The sequence below is a fragment of the Oryzias latipes genome, chromosome 9, assembly GCF_053564925.1.
Source record: "Oryzias latipes strain Hd-rR chromosome 9, Olatipes_Hd-rR_3.1".
NCBI classification, from domain to species: Eukaryota; Metazoa; Chordata; class Actinopteri; order Beloniformes; family Adrianichthyidae; genus Oryzias; species Oryzias latipes.
In genome coordinates this window covers 22614104-22637102 of record NC_136245.1, presented here as the reverse complement: position 1 = coordinate 22637102, position 22999 = coordinate 22614104, and the positions used below count along the sequence as shown (strand labels likewise).

Genomic DNA, 22999 nt, shown 5'->3' with positions numbered 1-22999 from the left:
AGACACAAAACCCCCAACATATTGCTACAATTTTCAACCACATTTTAATCAAAACCTTGCACTGATTAGAAAACAATTTAGATATGGAATATGTGCACGACAGTATTTATGGAAATACAATTCAAATGCCTTTGTACATGCCTACTTTGCATAAAAACATTTTTTGAAGACTGATTAGAAATGACAATGGACATCTTTTTGTAATCGATTGAAAAATTCTAAACTGAATTGCCTGTAATACGTTATAGTCACTTTGCAATGTCAGTAAGTTGTATTCTTGATGGTGATTGTTTGGGTCGCTTGAATCTTGAAGTCACTTACACCTAAAATAAAAAACAAAAATTCGATTATCAACCAATATCAAAAAAGAAGTGAAAGACATCCTGTATCATCAAATGACAAAGCCTCACCTTCTGTGAGTGAGGTGCCATCAGAGGAAAGATGCCAGTATCTGCGGTCACTCTGTCGCGCCTGCTCCCCATTCACCATGCTTAGGTAAGGACCCCACAGGCTGGACTCTTTCTCAAACCTGGACACATGGCAACACAGAGCGGTCACTGCAGCTCAGCAACTAGAAACTACTGTAACTTATGAGATAAACTTACGTGAAGCCAACATTTCTCATCTGAAGCAGGTCGAGAGCCTCTAGCAGGGAGCTGCCCTTTGGCACGTCCACCTGATAAGCAGCTGCTGCTCCACTGGACATCACCACCTCCACTATCACTGCCACTTTGGTGTCACTTGGTAAAGGCACAACAGGATCTGTCATGTCCAGCACTAAAGTGTCTGTGAGAGAGCAAACACATGATCAAACAGTAAAAAAGCAAAAATAACTTGAAATCACAATGACTAAACATACTGTCTTCATTGAGGCACTCTTTGCCTTTAACCTTCAGGTAGGATTGCTTCTGGAGAGCAGGTAGAGTCTGTGATATGGCCATGGGATTATGGTAAATATTATTCCTGGCTGCTGTCCTCATGGCTGCCATTGAAATAGAATACTCGGATTCCTCACTTCCCATCGCTATCAGTGCCTTTTAATACACAAAATAAATCCACCAGGTAAGAGACAATTTAATATGTGAAGTACCTTAAGACAAAGCAAAACTTAAATAAATCAGAAAGATGAATTGGGCCTTACTTGAACCGCAAGACCAGTACTGAACTCATTGCCCATGTGCCCGTCAGTTCTGCGAGAAGCCAGAAGCTTATGCTTTATCTTGCTCAGAGCCAAGTCGATCTCAGCTGCATTATGAGTGTAGGAACCAGAGTCCTTCACACACTGGAGGGCCATTCCAGCCACAGCATAGGTATCTGGGGGGGGGGTTGACAAAAAGTCAGTTTCTTTAAATATTTCCGAACTACAGACTGAGAAACTGGGCAGCATTCTCATTTTCTAAACTATTTAAAATTAGTTAGAGAGATAAAATTACAGTCAAACCTGTGTAGGAACTTAAATATGCTGCAAAGTATTATTTCAGTACTAACTTCGTATGGAGAATTTTCAAACATTTGTTTAAAAAAGAACCCAAAGCGACACATTGAGGCAGGTTCACTCACCAATACTCTCAACATCTCCATGTTTGAAGTTCTCATGTTCCACTGCTTTAATGAGCTTGTGGGTGACATGGTTGTTGACCCTGATGCCGTTCACACAAAGGGCGAGCACACCCAGACTGTACTGGTAATAATTGGTCAAAGGGCGATGGCTGACTGCGTGAAAAAGGGAAGAAGTAGAAGTAATGACATTTTATAAGGGGTATTCTACAAAAAAGTGAACACTTACTGTTTATTGCATTTAAGCAGAGTCTGCATTTGAAATAAATTGTATTTTTTTGAAGCAAAATTATTTTAAGTTGTTCTAAACCAAATCTCCTATCAGACATGAGGTAAACAAAAGCTAAAAGCATACTTGTGAAAAGAAGCAGAATATTGTAAACCTTTACCAGAGCAAAGAGTCGAAAAGTAGACTTACACGCAACATGTTCTTTCTCTTGTTCCATCACCTTTTTCAGCTGAGCCAGCAGCGTCTCCGACTTCTCTGTGACCATGAACACGACTGTGTTGAGATCATAGCAGGATGACTTCAAGGCAAGACTGTAGAGAGCTAAGAGGCCAGTTACAGGTTGGTTGTTCCTGAGAGAACTAAAGGGAAACAGGGATGAGACAGCATCAATGACACATTACTAAAACATTCTGGGTTTTTTGTCATGTACTCGGGAAAGTGCAGACAGAAAAATACCTTTGGATTTCATTGTGCAAATCATTTTTCAGTTTGTTCAGGTGTTCGTCTTCCTTTACATGATTGTGATAATTAGAGAGGCGCAGGGCTAAGTGAACGCTGGGGTTGGGAAGTCCTTCCTGTGTCTCCAGAGAGTGAAGGAGCTGCTTGTTGAGGGACAGCAGCAGTTCCCGGTAGTTTCCATCAGTATCTGGATTCAGTTTTCAGATAAAAACAAAAATGAAGCTTTTTTGGAAAAAACAGAAGAAACAAAAAGCTTTTTTTTTTTTTTTTTAAATCTCATATGCTTTGTTATGGTGCAATGTCCCAAAAGGTTCAATCCGCACCTGTATGGAAGAACTTAAAAGCTTTATCCAATTATTTGGTATTATATTTATATGCATTTACAGAATTAAGCACTAAAACAACTATAACTCCTCCTAATAAGGTGCATGAGTGTTGCTAAATGATTGCAACATTTCCAAATGTCCAGATTGTGGAGTCATACCCTAGTAATAGTACTAAACTTCCTTCTTTTTTAAAGCAGTTCAAATCAGTTCCTTTAGATTCTTTTTTTAAAAATGATTTTATGTATTAATTAATTCATTTACTTACCGTGTAAGTTTAATGCCTTCCCAAACGCACAGGCAAATAGGCCCAAAACTATGACCAGGCGGAGCATTCTGAATCAACGATGGATCATTCGCCGCTTGTCCAGAACGCTAAAATAAAAAATAGATATATGAAAAAATTTAAAGGTCACGCTACTATAATAAAAAAAGATGTTTTGGATAAGTGATGAGTGCAATTAAGTTTCGCAGAGAGGGTTTGCCGCTGACCTGAACACAACAGACGCTCTTCTTGACTTTGTCAGTGTCCACTGAGAAGACTCAGACTGGAGTGAGAAAACAAGTTGAAGCGGAAAGTGATTCGGTTTACATTCTTCGGAGTCACATGACTGGTCAGCTGAATTGAAAAAAAAATCCCTATAAAAACATTTGAGAACATAAACAGGAAACGAACAAAGTTGGTTGACAATAAGACTTTTTAATTGGCTACTGGCTTTGCACACGTGCCAAGGTAACCCTATCAGGTATCGAGCACGTTTGGGGGCGGGACATTGATTTCCTCTGCTTCAGCGCTTAGCACTTTTTAGACACGCAATTTATACATTTGGCATAGAAAAATATAATCGAATTTGTTTTTATTGCCACAAAAAGGTTTCTTTAAGACGTATTTTGCTTTATTTATTTATTTTTTAATATTATATTGCGTTGAGTTGGGGTTTGTTTAAACTGAACTACATTTCCCACAATCCACCACTGTCATCGACCGTAGACTACGTACCTTCTAGAAACTTGACGAGCGTTCGAGTGCGTGCCTCTATTTCAGAATGTGTAGCTAACGTATTTTGACCCAGCCTACTTCTCGTGGAGACACTATTACAGAGACAGAGGCCATTTATTTTCCGCTCGACCTTACTATTATTATTATTCTTTCATTCGGTCAGTGAAACTCGAGAATGGAAAGTGTCTGTTTGCGGATATCAAAATGAAAGACTGAACTACTAGTGGACGTCAGAGGAGGCTCAGCCTAACAACAATAATAAACTATTGGCAGCAGGCATTGCAGCTACACTGACAGGTCAGTCTTGTTGAACATTGCCTTTACGCAACTCTTCCAAAAATGTTCTTTTGTTGAATGATTAAAGCGTTTTTGTGTGTCATAGATGCTAACAAGTTATAATAAGAACATCCGAAATATAAACTAAATGTTAAATAGACCGATGCTAGCTAGCTGTGTGTAAATGCATTTGATGCACAGTTGGTCAAAACTATACTAAAGGTTATCTTAGTATACTAAATAGGTGGTGGTTTCTGCGTGTGTCGCTTCAGGCCTCAGAACAAGTGGATCCTGATGCATCAGCCTGCTCCCTCCAGCTCGGAGCTGAGCCTTCTGCCAGCCATGTTTCCCTTTTCAGGCCCTGCAAGCCTCCCTGAATTTGACTTCAGACCTCCGAGTTCAGCTGAGCACCAACTAAAGGCGACGAACTCCAGCAAGTGAGTCCCTTATAACTTTTTTGTTTGTTTGTTTCTACATTTTCTGTTCTGACTTTGTTTTTTCTTTCTTTCTTAAACCACAGCAACTGGGAGATGAGATGTCTAAGAAAACACAGGATCCTGGATGATGAGTAAGTGAGATATATCTACATATAATGAAGACCAAATTCTAAAGTGTGCACCAACAGAAATATTTATTTTTATTTTTCAGAGGATGCAGTGCCAAAAAAAGAAGGATCATGTCTGAGGCAGAACTGGACATTTCACAGAACTCCAGGACTCCTCAAGAGTGGACCCAAACAAATGGTTGCAATGCTGCACGCGCCCAGACTGTTCTCCTGACTCCTCCACAGTCCTGCTCTGTCCAGCAGAGCTTAGCTGTGTCTCAGTCCGGCCCCCAATCCCGGCCTGCCAGGGAGTCCTTCAGCATGGAGGTAGAGGCAACTCAAAGAAAACTGCAGGAGATTGAAGACAGGTATGCACAAATGCTCAAGTTCCATGCCCAACCCTCCAAGAGGCAGCATGTAAACCAAATTTTATGGATAAACTGCTGAAGAATAGCAGAAATTCTTTTACAAATTGCTTGTCAGGCTGGTTGGAAAACCAGTTTTAATAATGGTTTAAACTTGAGATTCTCCGTGTGCTCAGAAATATTTACTCTACTTAAGAACCTAGATTTGTGAAGTCTCCTGTAGTTTTTATTTAGGATTTTCTCCTATTGCAGTCAGAAAGTGGCATTTGCTTAGTATAATAAGCATATATATAAATATAATACTGCTGTACTTTTCCAGCAGTTGGTTTGTTTTATCTGTTGACCAATTGGCCTTTCAAATTTGAGTTTATCCACTTTGCTTAGTGTAATGTAGACTGGATTTTAAAAACCTCTACATGTTTCCCAAATGTTATTCTGACTTGTCTTATCCTCACCCTCTACTTAGTCATCTTTTTTATGAATAAAAAGATGCTTTTTAGTCAGAAAAAAGCATCTTTTTGCCCACAAATGAGCCAGTTATGACCCGGCAACTGAGATCCCCTTTAAAGGGCCGCTTATATCATGGCTTTTCTTAAGCCCTTCAGAGGAAACTATATCCATATATATGATAATATTTTAACGTTGGCATGCTAAATAATGCTTTTTTTTTAAATAAAACATTAGTTATTTTCCTGAGTTCTTTTCCAACCCGCAAGTCAGATGACTCAGTCTGTGAGGCTCCGCCTTTCGCTCCTTGTGGGTGCCGCCCAATTTAGAGTCGTCCTTGGCAAAAAACAACATCCAAACTATTAAAAGATGGATGTGCATTATGTGCATAGAAAATGATTTGCAGATCACGACCAGCTCCGCAGAGAAAACGGGTGTGTATATTAGCCTGTGGGCGGTGCTGGACTCTTCCTGGAAGGGGCTGTTTGTCACTTTCACACGTATGAATGTGAAAACTCACACATTTTCGTGGACTGGGAGGGGCTGGTGGTCAAGTTTTTAAAGGATGCGTGACTGAATGAAAATACCGCTTTGGGGTTATTTTTAGTGAGGAATGAGCATCATAATACAGTTAAAAGCTAAAAAAAAATTGATCTTTACATGATATAGGCCCTTTAATGAAAGTGTGAAATAAAACTGGCACATCGCTGTCGGCCACCAGGTGGCACTGTTCAGCACTTTCAGTGTACACGACTGAGCATTTCTTTAGTTTTACTATGATGCCTTCATGTATTTAAGATGGATTTTAAAAACAAACTTCTACAAAGAAAGGAAGAAGTTGACGAAGTTGTGTGAAATTATAATTGAGATCTATTCATTTTCAACCACAACTGTGGGAAAAAAAAGACAAATGTTTTGCAGCCTATATCAATCTGCTGGAACTGAGTAAGTCTGCTAACTTGCCTAAAATGCTTAAAAACCAACAACTACTGAAGTGATTAGAGGTTTCATTTGCAGGACTCACCTCGGGACTCTGGACTTAGACGTTTATGTTTCCAACTGTTTGAAAATCTGCCTTTTAAGTGTTTTTTTTCTTTTCTACATGATGTGTTCGTTGACAATTGGTTTTTGAACTACCTGCTAAACTTTGTGCCACAATCAAATATGGTGCAAGTAAATCTGCTTCTTAATCAGCTGAAAAACCTAACCTTGCTGGCTCTGAAGTGAACTCTGTGTTGTTGGTGTACTTCAGAATTACACTTGAAGATGATGATGAGGATCTGGATGAAGAGCCGGTTCAGAGACGACCGGTGTTGGTGATCTCCGACAGTTTGAAGGAGGGCCTGCAGCGCGGCATCAGTGACATCCTCCCCCACACTGTGACCCAGTCTTTGTAAGTGCTCTTCATCACAGATACCTTTTAACGGTTAATTCAGAAGCTTCAAAGTGGCCGGGCAGAGTTTGAGTGTGGGGCAGGATGTTTTTGTCGGACAGTGGTCAGATGGATGAGCACATGGATGTGCAGATGACTGCAAGAGGACATTGGCCTCTCAGGTGTATTTTGCAGCAGGTTGTCACACCTCTGGCCTGCTGGGAAGTCTAGGCGTCTTGGCTGCACTGCCTCATTTTTTTGGAGAAACAAGACTCCTTTGAAAATCCATACTTGGGTGTTTTAGAGAGTTAGGGCCTGCTGTCATCTTGTTCTCGTTTTTTGTCGTCACACTCTGACGTTTGTACTTTCAGGGCTCCTTCAGGAATGGAGTTGGTGCTGTGGCGACCCCCACAAGATCCTTTCTGTCAGAAGCTGAGGGACTCCTTACAGAAGCAGCGTAAACATCAGGCCGCCTGTCGGCAGCTCCCGACTCCATGTCCATCACCGAACCCCCTCAGCCCCCCCAGCTCCCCCACAGAAACACACTTCTCCCTGTGTGCTTTTCCTGAGCCTCAAACATCTGAAGAGGACATGGAAATGTAGAGCGGGTATCAACCATGCCAGCTGGACAAGTGACCCTTCAGTTGTGGAGCTCCCCGGTTTGGAGAGGGAGTTTGGAGCAGTTTTTGCTCCAATTTGCCAAAAAGTCATTACATTTGTTTGTTGCAGGAGCTACACAGACAGTCCCCAGGTTGATTTCAAACATATTTACGTTTTTTTTTTAAATTATTTGTCTGGTGAGCAGAACGCGGATGTATTGTGAATAAGACTTTTTCACTAAAACTATTAATTTTTTTTCTTTTTAAGCTAAACTTTTTTTTTGTTTTTTTTTTCATAAAATGAGTTCATCTTGGAAAAATGTCATCAAATGTGAATTACAAAGCTTGTTTTATAATTTTTGGTACATTGCCTGATTTGAAAACAGCCACTGAGTGTTATGGCTTTATATCTGTTTCATAATAAATAGTTACTGTTTGTGTAGAGACGGATATTTAATTTATCTTTACCAATAAGTACAGGAAAAACCCGGATGCAGTCTGTTTCCTCTCCTCCCCAATAGAATAATCGTTGAGAAATTAAATCTGACAAAAATTGTCCTTCCATAGAGACATTTTCTTTATCTTAATGTTGAATTCGACCAACAACAGACCTCAGTAAAATGAATCAGATTATGCACTTTTGTTTTATGAAGCCATAAGTCACATGATGCTAGTCCTCACAGAACTGTTGTTTCATCACTCGTTCAGTTACCTAAAGGCTATAAAATGTTTAGTGTCAGCACAGATAAAAATGACCTCAATGACCCTATCATGTCTTCTGTCACCGTGACCTGCATGTTTAACGATGAATGAGTCATGTCCAGAGCAGAAAAACGCCAACTTCCTCAAATCTGGAGGACCTGAGATGACTGGATGAAGGTTTTTCACTCGAGGGAGTGCTGACAGAACATGGTTCCCGCCATGGCACTGGCACTGCGTGATGAGGTTGGGTAAATGCACACGGGGTCCTCACAGTTCACAAGATCTGGTTTCTGGAGAGGGTGAGCGCCGCGTGAGGTTTTCCACACGGAGCTGCTTCACTCTTCTCTGGAGGAAATGGAGCCAAGTCTGAAGGGAAGAAGATGGAGGAGGAGGAGGAGGAGGAGGAGTCCGGTGCGTGAAGGCTGGAAGTACAAACAGCCGTCTGAGGGTAAAACGCAGAAATCAGAAAAGGGTCTGTGTGAATATTCACAGAAGAAAAAAAAAGACTTTGTTAATGCTAAGTCAGCACTAACCTTTAGACCCAGTATGTCCTCATCAGAACCCACAACCTGAGTATTTGATGCTTTTCTGGAAAACATTCAAAGCTTTGTGAATAATTAATCTGAGTAAAGAGCATATGTGTTGAAATGCAAAGCTGCTGATCTACAAGCTACTTTACACCAATGAATTGTTTAGGATGTCAAAGACAGCTCACCTGTTCCTTTTCAGGCGGTTTTTGCACCTGAAGAACAGAAGAAACATTTTCAAAGCTTGAAAAAAAAAAAAGTCAGACATAGCAGAGGACTCAATGTGACACCTCACCTTTCCAGTTCATCTATCAAGGCCTCTTCAAACGTGGACGCCAGCCGAGTAGCAGTTTGTTCTTTCCACTGATCCATGTTCCTCTGGATGTGTCTGAGCTCCATGTCTTTGGCCTGCAGTTGTCTGTGGAGAGATGCCGCCTCTCCTTCCCACTCTTTGTCCATGCAGGTGCATTTCAGACTGCACAGCTCCTCCATGTGCTCCTGCACAGGTGGGTCAGTAAATAACTCCAAAAGCAGGTTGAGGATTGTACTTTTTCGGGTGTTTAGAAGCATAAACATGACTTTTTTTTTTTTATTACCTTAATGAGACGCTCCCTCAGAGAGGTCAAGGCTTGGTCTTTCATGGTCCACAGCTGCTGCCTTTGGATGCTCAGTTCTGTCTCCTAGAAAAATGCAAACAGACTTGCAGGTACACATTCACCTTTCACACACGATGAGTTATGCCGCAAAAACAAAATCACACCTTCTCTTTTTTCAGCGCCTCACAAACTTGTTTTTGTGACTCCAGCTCCTTCTGAAGACGACCAACAAAAAGCCTCAGCTGCTCTCCAAGCGTTCTCAGGTGTGTCAGAGCTTCAGTTACTGTAAGGCTGCACAAAGCAGAGACTTCTGTGTTAAACGTATGATAAATGTCAGAAATGTATGAACATCAGGGAGTGAGCTGCACCTCTGAGGTAGACCTCCTTGCTGTTTGACTCCACTTTGCTCTAAAAAGAGGTTCAGACGCTGGCATTCTGCTCCCAGCTGTCGCCCCAGCTCCTCTTTGCATCGCTTACGGTTCTCCAGTTCCTCTAGCAATGCTTGGAGCCTATCGCTCTCTTTTAGTGCCAATGGGGCGTCCTGGTCAAGATGCATCGCCGTCCTCTGACTCTGATGCAACCACACAGCGTCCTCTTTATATCAAACAACCTTACAAATCTGTAAATGTTTTTTTTGTCATTCACCCGTGTGATCATGTGATCAGAGCAAATTTCATCTCTCACAGATTTGCACATTATTTATTCTTGTTTGCTGAACTGAAGGTTTTGTCCTCCAGCTGCCGTTCTCTCTTTTGAAAGAAAGTTTTTCTCACACGTTCTACCCCCTAATTTCAGGTGACTCGGATTGAGCATAAAACAATTTAATCTAGAGCAGGGAAGGGTCTGCACCCTTTGCCATCAGTTTCTTGCTGATCAAAACCCAGCGAGAGCCGCCAAGTCCCACCTTTTAGAAAAAAGACACGTTATGCTTATATGTGCCCATCAAGCCTTTCCTTCATAAAATGTAGCTTTTGAACATTTATAATACTCGAATGTTATTTTTTTCTATAAATAAAATCTTTCATGTCCTTACTTTTGACAGAAGCACAAAAAAGTTCCTTTCAAAATAAAATACACCCTGTGTCAAATAAAAAACATTTCTTAAAAATGTAAGAAAGTCAAACATTTCTATCATGATCAGAATAACTAGCCGCTATTGTGCAGCATAGATCAGATATGTGGCTAACCTGACTAATTTAATATTTATTCAAATTGTTAGGATTTTTCTTTACAGCCATGGAGCCTCAGTGGAAGGACAAAGGAGCTGCATGAGGCTCCAGAGCCTCAGGTTGTAGACCCCTGATCTAGACAGTCATCATACCTTACAAAAGAATCTAACTGCAACAATTGTCCTCTGGTTCTCTGCTTCTTCCCTTCTCTTCTTTGAACTAGGGAAATGTTGCATGATGACACTCCACATTTTGTTTTATTTATCTATTTTCATACTGTAAAACTACAAGTGTGAAAAGTTTGACTAAAACTGAAACATTGTCAAAAATATGAGATTTAAAAGAACTCAACTCTTACCATCGACAGCCCTCCCTGATCTGTGAGCTCTTTGTTCTGCTGCCTGGTCAGGGGCTGTGGCTCCCTCTTCAGTTCATCTTTTTTGACCTGAAACGCCCCAAACGGCTTCTGTGAATTTTACAGTTGCAGACTTTTCTGAGCCAGAATTTCATCCTGAGTTATACTTCTAGACTTTTCAAGTTTGAACTGTAAAAGTTTCTATGTTGTAGGAATTTGAGCAAAAACAGAAAAACTGCTGATATCATTATTGGAACAAAGACAAAAAAGTGAAACATTCAAATCAAGCAATGGACATATTTTCAAAGAGGAGGTTGGTGAATAGTAATTATGACTAAAAGGGAATAAATTGATAAAAAATTAGACTTACAATTAGAAAGCAAGAAAAAAATTCGCTCTGAATAGATGTGTTCTTCCACTCAACAATCAAATGAAAATTACTGTAAGTGTTACAGAAAAAAATGCACTGACTTATTAACGCTTATATGACCTAACAGTAGCAGTTTGTTCATGCATTTAAAAAAAATACAAGAAAAAAAAATACATTTTGAAAGACTCCAAATGTGAAAAAACAATTTCAAGTTCTAAATGAAAATTTCTGCAGTCAGGAACTGAGACCTATGGATACAATTTAATGCATAATAAAACCATAAAATGTAAAAAGAAAAATCTTTGAGACAGAACAAAAAGTAAAAGTCGGATGGATCAGCATAGCTATTAAAAAAAACTCTTCTGTGATTTCATGCCATCTTTTAAAGTCCAAATGGATAGATTTTTATGAAGCGGAGGTAGTATCTGCATTCAATATTTCTATAGATTTCTAACAGAAAATGGAAACTTTGTTTTAATACCTTGATAATACAGGATCCATTTTTCCACGTCTGTTTACAGCAATGCAGGCCAGTTGAGTCACTCTGCTTTTGCAACTCCTGTATTTCGCATCTGTGACAACAAAAATACAGATGTATCCTTCTAATGTACACAGACCCTTCTGCAGTGATCAGCAAGGGCTACTTTTGTACCTAACAGACTGTTCCTCCAAAAAACTCTCCAGAGTTCTCTTCTCCTTGTGCATGCATGGAGTCTCTGCTGTCATTTGCTCGGCATGCTTTAACAGAAAGCAGGAAGTGTGAGTAGAAGAGGGACTTTTAAAGTAAGCTGACCTATATATTCCACAGAAAATACTCAACAAAGAATAAAGAAAGTCTCACTGAGCAGGGGGTCCCTCTGCAGATGTCTCCATCGCTCATTTGATCAGGAAATGAGCTCACATGTCTGATGTGGAGAAAAGATGCAGAGTTTTTTCAAATAAAATAATGAGAAATATCCGGAAATGTTTTAAATTGTTTTTCCATTTACCCCCAAGATTCTCTCCTTCCAGAGAGAACTGCAGAACTTCTGTTTTGGATACGATGATGGAAACAAGTTCTCTCTTAGAAAATAAAGACAAACATAAATACATATGTTGGAAATTTACACCGTCAATTATCATTTTAATAAATAAATGTCTTCCTTTACCTAAAGCAGAGTTAGGTTCACTTCTCGTCGGCGTGGACGTTTCAGTGTTCCACTGATTGTTACTTTGATCATCCAGGTTTGGGACGGACTTGATGACAGAGCAGCGTCCTTGTAGACGAGAAGGCTCATCTTAGTAATGAATGATCTCATAAATGTTTATGAACTCCTCTTAATAACTTCAACAGTCAACAAAACTTATTTGGTGGCATCGTGCTGTTGAGTTCCAATGTAGATATTCAACACAGAAAATAACATTTTTCCATTCATTCACAGCTTTTTACTGCAGATTTTAAACTGACCACCAGTTAATATGATTCCTGACTTGATTATTTAAAAAAGCTGTGTATTTATAGTTTTGTTCACATAAAATGATCTAAAAACGCCAAATCAGCAACATGTTTGTAGAATAAAAACAATGTTTGTGGTTTGGACTAAAGTACCTACTGTAACTATTTTACCTCTCCAAACCCTTTTCACATATTTTGTGGGAAAATCTTTTCTAGAGGTTTTATATTATAAGGCCCCACGCTCGAGAATCGGAATATTTTAAGACTAAGTATTTTGAAGATAAAAAGGAGAAGGCCGACAAAGAGGGTTACAGGTGGATTTTCTGTCTCTTGATTCTCTTAAGTATGCTTGACAGCCCTTTCATATCAGATTGTACGTACCAGTGTCACCATCTCCAGGGTTGTGTGCACTTCTGCTGTCTTTTTCATCGCTGACTTGCGTTATGTCTGCTACACAGGCCTCATAAGCACATGACTTTCTCAGACCAAGTTGGCTTGGGCGGTAGTAGAGCGCTGTTCCTGCTTCATTCAGTGAATTTACAAGTTCCTCAGCATCACAGATTTGATTTCTCTTAACCTTTTTGTTGCTTCCTCGTTGCTGACCCCCGTCAGGCAGAGTCAGATCCACCATTTCTTCCTTGAATCGACTGACAAAGTCCTCAGTGCAGATACTCGCTGAAGGAGGGCCTGTGTCTCCTTGCCCACAGACGTCTCCAAGCAGCCTCTCCAGCCTCCAGATGGTTTTTTCCCTATGACACTCATTCTCCTCTTTGTCATTCCTTTTTCTACTCAGAGTATTTTGGGTCTCCACGTGGGAATCAGGACCCTCCCAGAAGCCATATTTACCTCCAACAGGATGTGAAATGTAGCATAAATACTCACTTTTTGACTAACATTTTATATGAGCTATGTCTACTAATGCTCGGATGATCAAACGTAATTTACTAGTCAAAGGAAAATGTGAAACTTCTAAGTAGAATTTGGAAGTAATGTAGATGTTACCAGGCTTTTCCTCCATCACTGAAGAATGCATCAAGTTAAAACAAGACATGGGAGTTTCACTTGATGCTGGATACCCCAGGTCCATGTTTTTGCTCAAAGACTTACTCCTCCTCAGATTAACTTAAAAAAAACACACAATGTGACTTTAAATATTCTCTAATGTTTCTACATGATGCACTTACAACTTACCTTCACTGTTCCAATACTGTTTACTGGAAACTGCATCTTTCTTTGGATGCTGAATCTTAAAAAAAGAAAAAATTGAAATGAAGCATTAATTTAAAACAAAGGTTTTCATCATCATCAGAAACCTGGAGTTTGTCAAGCTGTTCATCAACTGCATTTAGGAGAAGGTCGCAGATATCCACTTTAAAAAGCTGAGGATCCAGACTGAAGTTCCAGCTGTTTTCACTGAGATCTGTGCAAAACATAAGAGGTTATCGAAACACAGAAAAGATCTGCAAATGACACACAAACCATGAGACTCAAATAACACTACTGACCAGGAAAAAGAAGCTTGCTGGTGAATTCTTTGTGTTCTTTGTGTTGTGGTTCACTTGGACTTTCCATCTCCTGTACATGGAAACAAGCAAACATTCACCGTGGAGATGACGTCATGTAGCCTGAACCTGTGGTTGAGGCTGAATGTGCAGCCATTATGTAAGGAAGAGAACTGTTACTCCGTTGTCTAGGAAACCAACTCCGTTTGACTCACAAAACCGTCTTCTCTCCTTTCTTTTTCTTCTGAAAAGGAAAACTAAAGATCAGAAGCAGAAAGTTTTAAGGTTTCTTCGAAAAATGAAGAATGTTCTTCTTAAATGTTTGACCCCTACTGTCTCTCCAGAAATAAGAGGGAAAAAACACATTAGACCTGGTTTTTGTCTTTAACGTTGGGAGGTGGGTCATCTAGACCCCACTAGACAGTGCGCTGAACCTTTTCTCTTCAATGATTTGTGATCTTCACTGGTTTCCATGGATTACATGAAATCATCTCCACTTTTTTCACCGTTGTCATGGTAGGGAGAACACGTCAATGGTCATCTTGACCCCATAGGATAGCACAAGGGTTAGAGAGAGTTCACAAAATTACAGCTAAAATCTTGAATTTGAACACAGCAGCATTGAGTTTGTTGAGGTAAAGTTTTTCGTCAAAAATGCAGTTAGTCTTAAAGAAAAACCCATTAAAACTTCATATATTTCACAAACTAACATGTAAAACTTACTAAACGGGTAACAGTCAAGGTTTACTTACTTTTGGGGCACAAAGTAGCTTCAGTCTCTTCTGCAGCAGTACAAACGGTTGCCATGGAATCTTTCAAAAGCTTGAAAACTTTCACCTAGTGATGCGTTCAGGGCCAGTCCGAACAAAGAAACACCATCAGATCAGTATTTACGTCCCAAGCCTTTTTTGCAACAATTACAGCCTAAAACCATTTATTATAACCAAAGACAAAAAAAATTTTGAATGATTAAAAGTTAGAATAAGTGAAGCAAGTACCTTAGAATTTAAAGATGAAAACTACAAAGAAGCTATCTTAAGATTCAAAAGAGTTGCAACAAAGGTTTGTGATTCTCAAATCTTTTCCATTTACAAACACACACAAACACATCCAGTGCAGACAAAGACAACTTTATTTTCTTCTTTTTATTATTGTTGACTTGTTTAAAGACAATTTATAAGGAGTGAAAATAAAGGGAAAATTACACAATAAAAAAGAAAAAAAATAGAAACACTTCAATTAAATTTGTAGTTTGACCTGAACACACCTGTGGAAAGTAAGAATGAAGGCAGGTCAGTCGCTTTCATCTGTTCCAGGCCACTGTTTTAACTGTTACTGATACCTTTCATCACTATACAGATCATGATCACCACCACCGTTTTATCACAAAGTCACAGGTCATAAGAAGTAGGGCTTAGATTAGAGGCAAAAAAAACAATCATCCACATCTTTATCGGTCTCTTTCAGTAATAAAACTGAGAGCAGCATGGAGTAAAGAGGAAACGTGTGCCACACATAAACCATTATGCACACCAACAGCAAAAAATGGCACTCATGATAAAAAAATAAGAAAAGAAAAAAGAAGAGATTTAAAAACATCAAAACGTAAAGCTAAATGTTTACCCTCCTTTTTCACTTTGGTTGTTTTTCTCTCCTCATGTTCTGTGGCAGGCAAGGGCTCAGTTTGAAGTAACAGCAGCTGTAAACAGGTCATGGTATGTAGAAATATGCTAATTCAAAAGCAGTGCTTTAGTAAAATGTCTATCTTAGTTAAAATATAGTATATCATGTTTTCTTAAATATAAATTCATCTCTAACACAATATATTAAACTCTGAAGTGCATCTAAAATACAAAAACAACAGATTAAACGTTGAATTTCCTCACAGCACACCTGTAACCTGTGTTCCTTCAGATGTCAGGACTCGACAACAGAGCAGACGTAATTGAGCAATGAGAACTTGAAAGATGGCATAGGAGAAACTGTTGCTGCAGAAGTGTCCGAGGGTGCAAAGGACACCATCGACATGAGGAAAATGTGCACACAAAGCTCTATCCATGGGTGGAAATGTATGAGGTTCCATTTGTGATATTTTTGGCACAAATGGAACCTCATAGAAATGGGAGTGTCTGAGTCGAGAGGAGGAACAAACAAGTGAAATTAAAGGGAAGGAATAATTCAACATTTTAGCTAATTTTTTTCTGATTTATACCACAAATGGTTATTTATGAGGGTAATTTTAAAAATGTCTCTAAAAATGAACATCTGTGGTGTTTTTTTTTAAAAAGTTTCTTCATTCATGAAGAAAAACTTTATTTTTTGAGACAACACGCACGATTGCTGGTTCTGATATGGAGAGTTTGTGGTTAGTGATAAGTGATTTACTTACACAGGTATTAAAAAAACCTTTACATTTTTTTTTTGAGCTTGCCGTGTTAAGATGAATGCAGCTTTTTCAAATGTGAGAAAAATGAGTGAAAGCAGAAAAACCACGAGATGGACTTTAAGCTAAATATATCTGACTGCTGTTTGATAATGAACAGAAACTAAAATTGATAATTTCAAATAATTTTAACGGGGCCAAATTGTCCTGTAAGCTTCGAAATAATCTATTATTAACTTTATTTCAATAATGGACCAACATATGAGAGGAAATTTTGATGAAATCCTCCATACAGAGACTACAATTGGGCTATTGTAGAGGAAAACATCTTTTAAATTAATAAAGATAACCATAAACGTATACAGAGAGTCTCGCTTAAGTAGTCAATTTTAACTAAGCTGCTTTTCTTGCTTCTCTCTGTTGCAGAATAAAAATAAAATCAAACTCTGTTGAAATATTTCTTTTAGACAAGATTACATTGTTTTTTTTTTTACTTTTTTTGAAGCAAAAAACAAAACAAAAAATGGTGTTAAATTTTTTGAACATTTAATCTAAACACATTCAAGAAATATAATTTGATCAAAAACAAAAAAGTAATCAGTCATCAATCAGTTAACCATCAGATCACAGATCAAACTTAAAATCACTTTCAGCATCAATCATAGACACATTCAGCTTCTGAAAGCAACTTGAGAGCATTTTCACATCATCATGCGCATCAGAAGACACCACCTTTGTTTTTAGTGAGTGAGCATCAATCAATAAAAATTACTTTTTGTGGGTTGAAGAGAATTTTTGGCGAAATCACAGGTGCAGCAGGGTTAACGTCCAAGATCACAGAAACAAATCAAACGTTTAATGACAGCAAGCTTCAGTCTTTCTGTACAGATAACTTCTGACTTAGATTAGTATAATTATTTCTTAATATACAATATTGTTTTATCACAAAATATTCACACAAATAGACTAGATGGCTGGTACCTCCAGCCACGATTTCTACATTCCCAACAATAATTACAAAAAAAAAATACTAACTGGTTCTGAAAACTCTGTAATGTATTCTCGTAGTGCACAGGTAAGGGGATGTGTTCCCTTATTCAGTCAGTTGAAGGCAAAAAAGACTCGTGGTACCTCTGTAGGCTGATCCCAGATCAGCATCCTTGTGAATGGTGGGTCTGGAGCAGCCGAGCCTGTGGCTACAGCTGCAGCTGCAGCTGCCCGGCTGCCTGCTGGAAAGCCTCAGGAACCAGCCCTGTCAGCATCTACAACCTCCCATTAGCTGAATCCACCCAAGGGCTTTGTTGTTTGTTTTTTATCCAGAAAGACAATTTAAATACTAGAAATGCAGATCTTAGATAGTGCTAGATGATACTGTTCACTCACTGAGACGGATCAGTCAAACTGTGTCAGAGCACAAAAGAACAAGGTATGGTTTAAGCACAGATGGAGCTGGTTTTCTACATGTTAGTGATTTTTACTAAGTACTGGTTAACTGAGCTGAAAAATGCTGCCTCTTGTTTTTGATGGGTGGTTATGTTAGTGCTTGAATGCTGCACATTCCCTGGAAGTTCAGGACTACTACTGTGTATTTATAAAATTACAAATGGAGAAATATCTCAAGTATGTTTAGTGCATTAAACTCACAGAAGTTTCAAGGCATCAGATATTTCAAACACAATTACAGAAGAGAGTCCGGATATTGAACTAATATTCCCAAAGAGAGGTTTCTCATGTTTTGGAAGTGGGATTGTGTGAAAGTTTTCACAATTACTCGATCTCTCAGCTGCTGCAATAATTAAAATATTGAGGACCAACTATGAAGGATAAACTTCTAGTCAGAGTAAATGGATGCCACAGAAGAATATCACTTTTTTTTTAGAAGTTTTCTCAAACGTTACTGTCCTTTTTTGAATTTATTAAACATCCTAGCTGTCGTTGAATGGCAGTTTAGACAATTATGGAGTTAAACACCAGAGATGTACAAAAGTCACTTTTTGCAAGTCCAAGTCAAAGGAGAATTTTAGTGTCACAATTTTTCTTTATGCTACTTGAACACAACCAGCAGAAACACGGAATGGCACATTTGGTGTTTCTGCAGAACCAAACAAAAGAAATCAAAGAAAAGGCTTTCTTCGTTAGACAGCAAAGTCTGAAGTTAGAATAAAGAGAAACCAATAGAAACAACTCACAAACTCCAAAATTCAGGTCCTTCAATTCTATTTTTAAGTCCGTTAAGACTCCAGTCCTACTCAGGTTGAGTGAAGTCTAAGTCACCATTGCTGTTGTGTATAGAGTGCAGGACCATTTTTTTAACGTGGTACATAAACTATAGCATTTGTCTGAGTCAAATGTCTTCATATTTGGGTTTTTATGTGGTAGTTTTAGGTAGAAAACAAGTATTATTTTTGAGTTGCTGCTCTCTTTCCAATCAGAAATCTTCCCTGTTTATCCAGAGGAGTTGATTTTCACAGCAGGTAAGACTGAATTTTCGTTAATAGGGGGTCCAACTACACCAAAATATAACGTTTTTGACTAGTGCATACCTGAAAATCATTTGTATTAGCTGTGGAGATTTCAAGTAATCACAGTTCAGGCAGGTCAGACTGGTTTCCCTAGACTGCACATTTCAAATAAAGACCTGTATTATTGTCAGCGTCCTTCATTATTATATACATGCTCATATTTTTTAAATTCTTTTTGACAGAATTGATCTTTTTTTTTTAAACTCTTTTCTTCTCTGCAATGTAAATGATATCTAATTTTGTGATATTTACACACATAACGCCTCTTCTATTAGGCACATTTTAAGCAGCCAAAAAGGGAAAGATTAGGTTTGATTGTATCAATTTGAACAAAGCTCATTCATCATTTTTAATTGCGCTAAATAAAATACAAGGAGCTTTTCTGGAAAGCACAGAATTACTGACCTTTGCATCAAGGCTTTGTGTTTTTAAGTGCCTCTTTATGATTTTGTCAATCTAATCATGTGTTTTTCAATATGGAATTCCATCAAGAAGTTAAACTTTGTTTGGTAAACTCACTAAAGTGCTTAGTGGGCATTGTTTGCAGATTCCAGGAACATTCAGGTACCTTCATCTGTGGCATTCCTTCATCTTCTCATATATCTTTAAAGCATCAAAGAGGACTTCCCACCCTGTCTGTCCTCATAATAGAATCAAAAGAATGAGATTGTACATTTGGAGGTACAGAGTGATCAGAGAATGTAGGAAATCCGCACATTCTCTTTCTCAGGAAGGTCCATGTGGTGCTCATAAGCCAGCTACGCCCCACTGCCTGAGGACCAAAGGCTGAGCGGTTCCCCGTCCCGTAGAGGGGGATTTGAGATGAGTTCCTCCAGTTAAAAGATGTCAGGACAGATATTCCAGTCCTGACTTTCCTTTGTCTCCCAGTATCCTCCCTTATACACGAAGCTCGTCTCTCCGGTGAGCGAGTCCCGCCTCTGGTGGAACCACAGTGGTTGGTATCCTTCATATTCTCTACCTGCAGAAGAAGCACAGGTGTTACCTGATAACCGCCATGTTACCATGTTGTTGTAGAGGAAATTCAAGCAATTCAAAGAGCAATTACAATGTCCAGGTAAAGAAATGTATTCATGAATAGCAACCAACTGCTGTGCGCTGCATTTGGTATAGCTTCAAATATGAGACAAGCTGCAAGAGGTTTAACTGAATGGTGTCGATGGGAACAAAAGCAGAACTAGATGAGCAAAAAGAAACTTTATGATTATAGGTTTTGGCTTTTCTGAAGTAAAATGCCTCTTTCTTAAAAAGTTCTGTTTTAGTAATAGTGTTATGTTGACCATTTAATGTTCCCTTAAAGTTTATGTGAATTAATTAAAACTTTGAAAGCACTTGTAAAAACTACTATTTCAGATCAAAGTGAAGGGCTTGAGTGCAGAAATAGCTCATTCATTTACTATTGACGCTTCTCACTAATGTGTCTGAGGCCGTTTCTGAATGAAAATATCACATGTGAGCAGGAAAAAGCGTTCCCGCCTTGTTGTTGTTTGGAGAAGTTAACATGAGAGGAGCATCATGCAGATCCCAAACAGTGACAGAGCACACAAACCACAAGAGGATGTTTTGTGTGTGTGTGTGTATGTTTAAGTGTGCGATGCACAACAGAGGGGTCCAGGGCAACCCTCACTCACCAGAGTCATACTCACACTCTGACCATCAACAGAGGGAGGAAGAGAAAGACACATTATGGGTACATTGAACAGAATCTTGGAAAATCACACAGAGAAACACTACCAGGATGAAAAGCTGCAGGTGATACATGATTCATTTCAAATCTGCTTTGTTTTGAGTCAGCCTCCAAATATCTTCCTTATCATAGATCCCCCTTCAACTCTAATGCTTTTATGGTTAGAAATTATGTACAAAGACGGCAGTAATCATTATGTCATCTGCCATGTTTTGGGCATTTGTGTTATTGCTTTTTTAATTCAAAATTCATCATGACATTTGGAGAGGGAATTATATTTCTTCCTTCTTTAAAGTGTCAAACTTTATTTTAACCCATTTCTTTCTGCACAATTTAATTTTTTAAAAAAATATTTTTGGCATATTTTGTCACGTGTGTTTGAAGTTTTACATTTATCCATTCAATTATAAAAAGATCACAGTATTTTAAAATGTTATTAGAAAAACGGTTAAAAGAGGAGCAGCACATTAACATTTATCCCCTATTGATCACTATTTCAAGTTTTTTTCTTTTTTTGGTCAGATCTCATAGTGTCACATTACTTAAACATTATCTACTTTTTATTTTAAACTATTAATCATTTATAGCCCAGTGTTTTTAGCATTGTAACACTGTTAATGCTACACCTCTAACTCTTGATTGCTCACCTTCATCCAAAGCCTCGGAGGCCTCTGCTTCCCGCCTCCTCCTCACAGCTCTTTGTTTCTCTTCTAGCCTCTGCTTTTCAGCGTTTGCTTCATCCCATCTTCCGTCCTCCATCAGCCTCTGGTCAGGTCTCAGCCGGCTGTCGGTCACTGCAACTCCTTCTTCTGGCTCATTCAGGGTCAGAGCCAGAGATGAGAAGTAGTACATGTTTTCCGCATTTTCTCTAGCGAAACACAAGGAAATAGGAAGGATTTGGTATTTTTTACTTTTACTAAGTTCCCGTCATCTGAAGTTGAGGGAGCGGCCTTACGGTAGAGGGTATTTCTTCCACAGCAATTTTGGGGACAGAGTTTGATAGACAGTCTTTTGCTTTCCTTCTGATCCGCTGCCCCCTCGACTGCTTTGAAGGATTTTGGCGCTTTCCATTTTGTCATCCCACGTGCCGGAGAGGATGTAATGCGCCTGGCCTGAACTGTCTGCCACAACCCCCGTCACCTGGAAAGAGAAAAGTTCTTATTCCCAAAATAAGAAAATATTGTGTTATATGTAGGCTCTTACAAAATTGTTCCTCACTAGCTTTAGCTATAGCATAAAATATAGTATAAATAATCCAAATAACACCAAAAGCTGCCAGCAGAACTTGGAGTTCTTAGTTCTTAAAAATGTATTTCCTGTTATTTAAACTGGTTCTTTGGCTAAAACTGAGTGCTTAAGAAAAATTAAAAATATGGTTTCTTCATGAAAACCTTGAAAAAGGGTTGCTTTAACCCCATTCTCAAACTCTGCTAATCTTTAGGGTTTTTGGATTATCCACCCACAAAGGGGTTAACATCAATTCACTTTTAAACTTTTAAAAATGGAATTCGACTCTGGATGTGCTTTTTTCACGTGTGATCTTCTGTGATGACAGTTGGTTTTTTTCCCAGCAGCTGGGTTTGATCCAACAGACGGTACTAATCTGCTCCATCTGAGAAGAGCAGCTTGTTGTTTTCCATACCCTCCTGGTCGTTTCCAGCAGGAGGCAGCATTGTGCAAATTACATTCACATGTCCCACGTTGTTATATCAACATTAAGCAATAGCTAAGCAGGGAAAAGAAAGTATTTACCTTTCGAGGAACATCCCTGGAGAAGTAGCTGTAAGGAGAGAACTTGAGCTGGCAGGCCTCCTTGGTCCTGTGATTTACAATCTCAATGTCTCCTGACTGCACAAATACAAACATGTCAGAAACATGTCATTTCCTTTTCACTGTGTTTTAAAAAGCTGTGAAAACTATTGTATTAAACTGCACTTTGTTAAAATACAGGAGGTGTGATTCATCATGCACACATCCAGAACAGCTTAGTAATGCTGCTGCTGCTTAGGGCTGTTTGGTCCCTACACCATTAGAGCAATAATCCTTATTTAGAATACGCCATTGATTTGGACCCTTGAGCTCAAGTATCATAGCAGAATGTGGGTGTTGATGGAAAGAACATGATTGAAACAGAACCAGAGGATGTGAACTTCTACAGGCGGGGTGTCAGGGCTGACCTAGAAAAGATTTATCCTCCTGGAGGAGCTGAAATGGATAAACTGAGCAAGACTGCTTGAGCTGCCATTATGAACAAGAGTATTTTAAATAAAAATCTGTATTATTTTGACTATCCTGTTTTGTTTGTGTTCTTATTTTCTGCATATTTTGACTGAGATTTAAATGTTGAACTGATGAAGGAAAATTGAAGGAACAAAATATATGGATTTACTGGAATTTTGGGGATATTTGTGACTTTTTTTACACTCAGAATTAACAAATTCCCTTCTTAAATCTTTGCCTTTAGTCATATGCTATCAGAAGGTAGCCTAATGTCACAAACAAGAGTGGAAACAAGGGAAATGAGAAAACATAAGAGAAAATAGGAAAGTAATCAGACATTCC

The 22999-nt window shown here is 38.8% G+C and overlaps 4 protein-coding genes across 9 annotated transcripts in view; 1 reads left to right on the top strand and 3 right to left on the bottom strand.

The window, feature by feature from the left end:
- Positions 1-25: 25 nt before the first annotated feature.
- Positions 26-3299, bottom strand: tcn2 (transcobalamin II). Its single transcript, XM_004072369.4, has 10 exons — positions 3061-3299; positions 2837-2943; positions 2243-2432; positions 1976-2145; positions 1561-1713; positions 1142-1314; positions 860-1034; positions 606-786; positions 411-529; positions 26-323 (listed from the first exon to the last, which is right to left on the bottom strand). Exons 2-10 carry the CDS (start codon positions 2901-2903, stop codon positions 262-264), a joined length of 1290 nt encoding a protein of 429 aa, XP_004072417.1. The 5' UTR covers positions 2904-2943; positions 3061-3299; the 3' UTR covers positions 26-261.
- A 258-nt stretch (positions 3300-3557) lies between these two features.
- Positions 3558-7613, top strand: ccdc117 (coiled-coil domain containing 117). The gene is made up of 6 exons (XM_004072592.5): positions 3558-3865; positions 4117-4281; positions 4365-4412; positions 4493-4756; positions 6453-6593; positions 6944-7613. Exons 2-6 carry the CDS (start codon positions 4139-4141, stop codon positions 7173-7175), a joined length of 828 nt encoding a protein of 275 aa, XP_004072640.1. The 5' UTR covers positions 3558-3865; positions 4117-4138; the 3' UTR covers positions 7176-7613.
- Positions 7614-7724: 111 nt separating this feature from the next.
- si:ch211-102c2.8 (uncharacterized) lies at positions 7725-14686 on the bottom strand. 4 transcript variants are annotated; one of them, XM_023958456.2, is made up of 21 exons: positions 14580-14686; positions 14199-14368; positions 14008-14071; positions 13831-13900; positions 13639-13745; positions 13517-13571; positions 13328-13447; positions 12707-13171; positions 12039-12146; positions 11880-11952; positions 11732-11795; positions 11543-11628; positions 11372-11462; positions 10524-10610; positions 9365-9567; positions 9161-9287; positions 8997-9080; positions 8696-8898; positions 8589-8615; positions 8407-8461; positions 7725-8315 (listed from the first exon to the last, which is right to left on the bottom strand). In XM_023958456.2, exons 2-21 carry the CDS (start codon positions 14231-14233, stop codon positions 8148-8150), a joined length of 2292 nt encoding a protein of 763 aa, XP_023814224.1. In that variant the 5' UTR covers positions 14234-14368; positions 14580-14686; the 3' UTR covers positions 7725-8147. The 4 variants fall into 4 exon arrangements, with proteins under 4 accessions (XP_023814224.1, XP_078809102.1, XP_078809103.1 ...); XM_078952975.1 differs by having other exon boundaries at positions 7996-8295; XM_078952976.1 differs by lacking the exon at positions 14580-14686 and having other exon boundaries at positions 14043-14071; positions 14199-14301.
- A 2053-nt stretch (positions 14687-16739) lies between these two features.
- osbp2b (oxysterol binding protein 2b) overlaps positions 16740-22999 on the bottom strand; it is a 37767-nt gene continuing 31507 nt past the window's right edge. For 2 of the 3 annotated variants that reach the window (XM_020705925.2, XM_020705926.3), the window contains exons 11-15: positions 22190-22285; positions 21393-21577; positions 21085-21305; positions 20382-20399; positions 16740-19711 (exon numbers count right to left, since the gene is read on the bottom strand). In XM_020705925.2, the coding sequence (XP_020561584.1) occupies positions 19569-19711; positions 20382-20399; positions 21085-21305; positions 21393-21577; positions 22190-22285 (663 nt within the window). In that variant the 3' untranslated portion in view covers positions 16740-19568. The remainder of the gene's footprint in view (positions 19712-20381; positions 20400-21084; positions 21306-21392; positions 21578-22189; positions 22286-22999) is intronic. The other variant, XM_011479142.3, reaches the window with a different exon arrangement.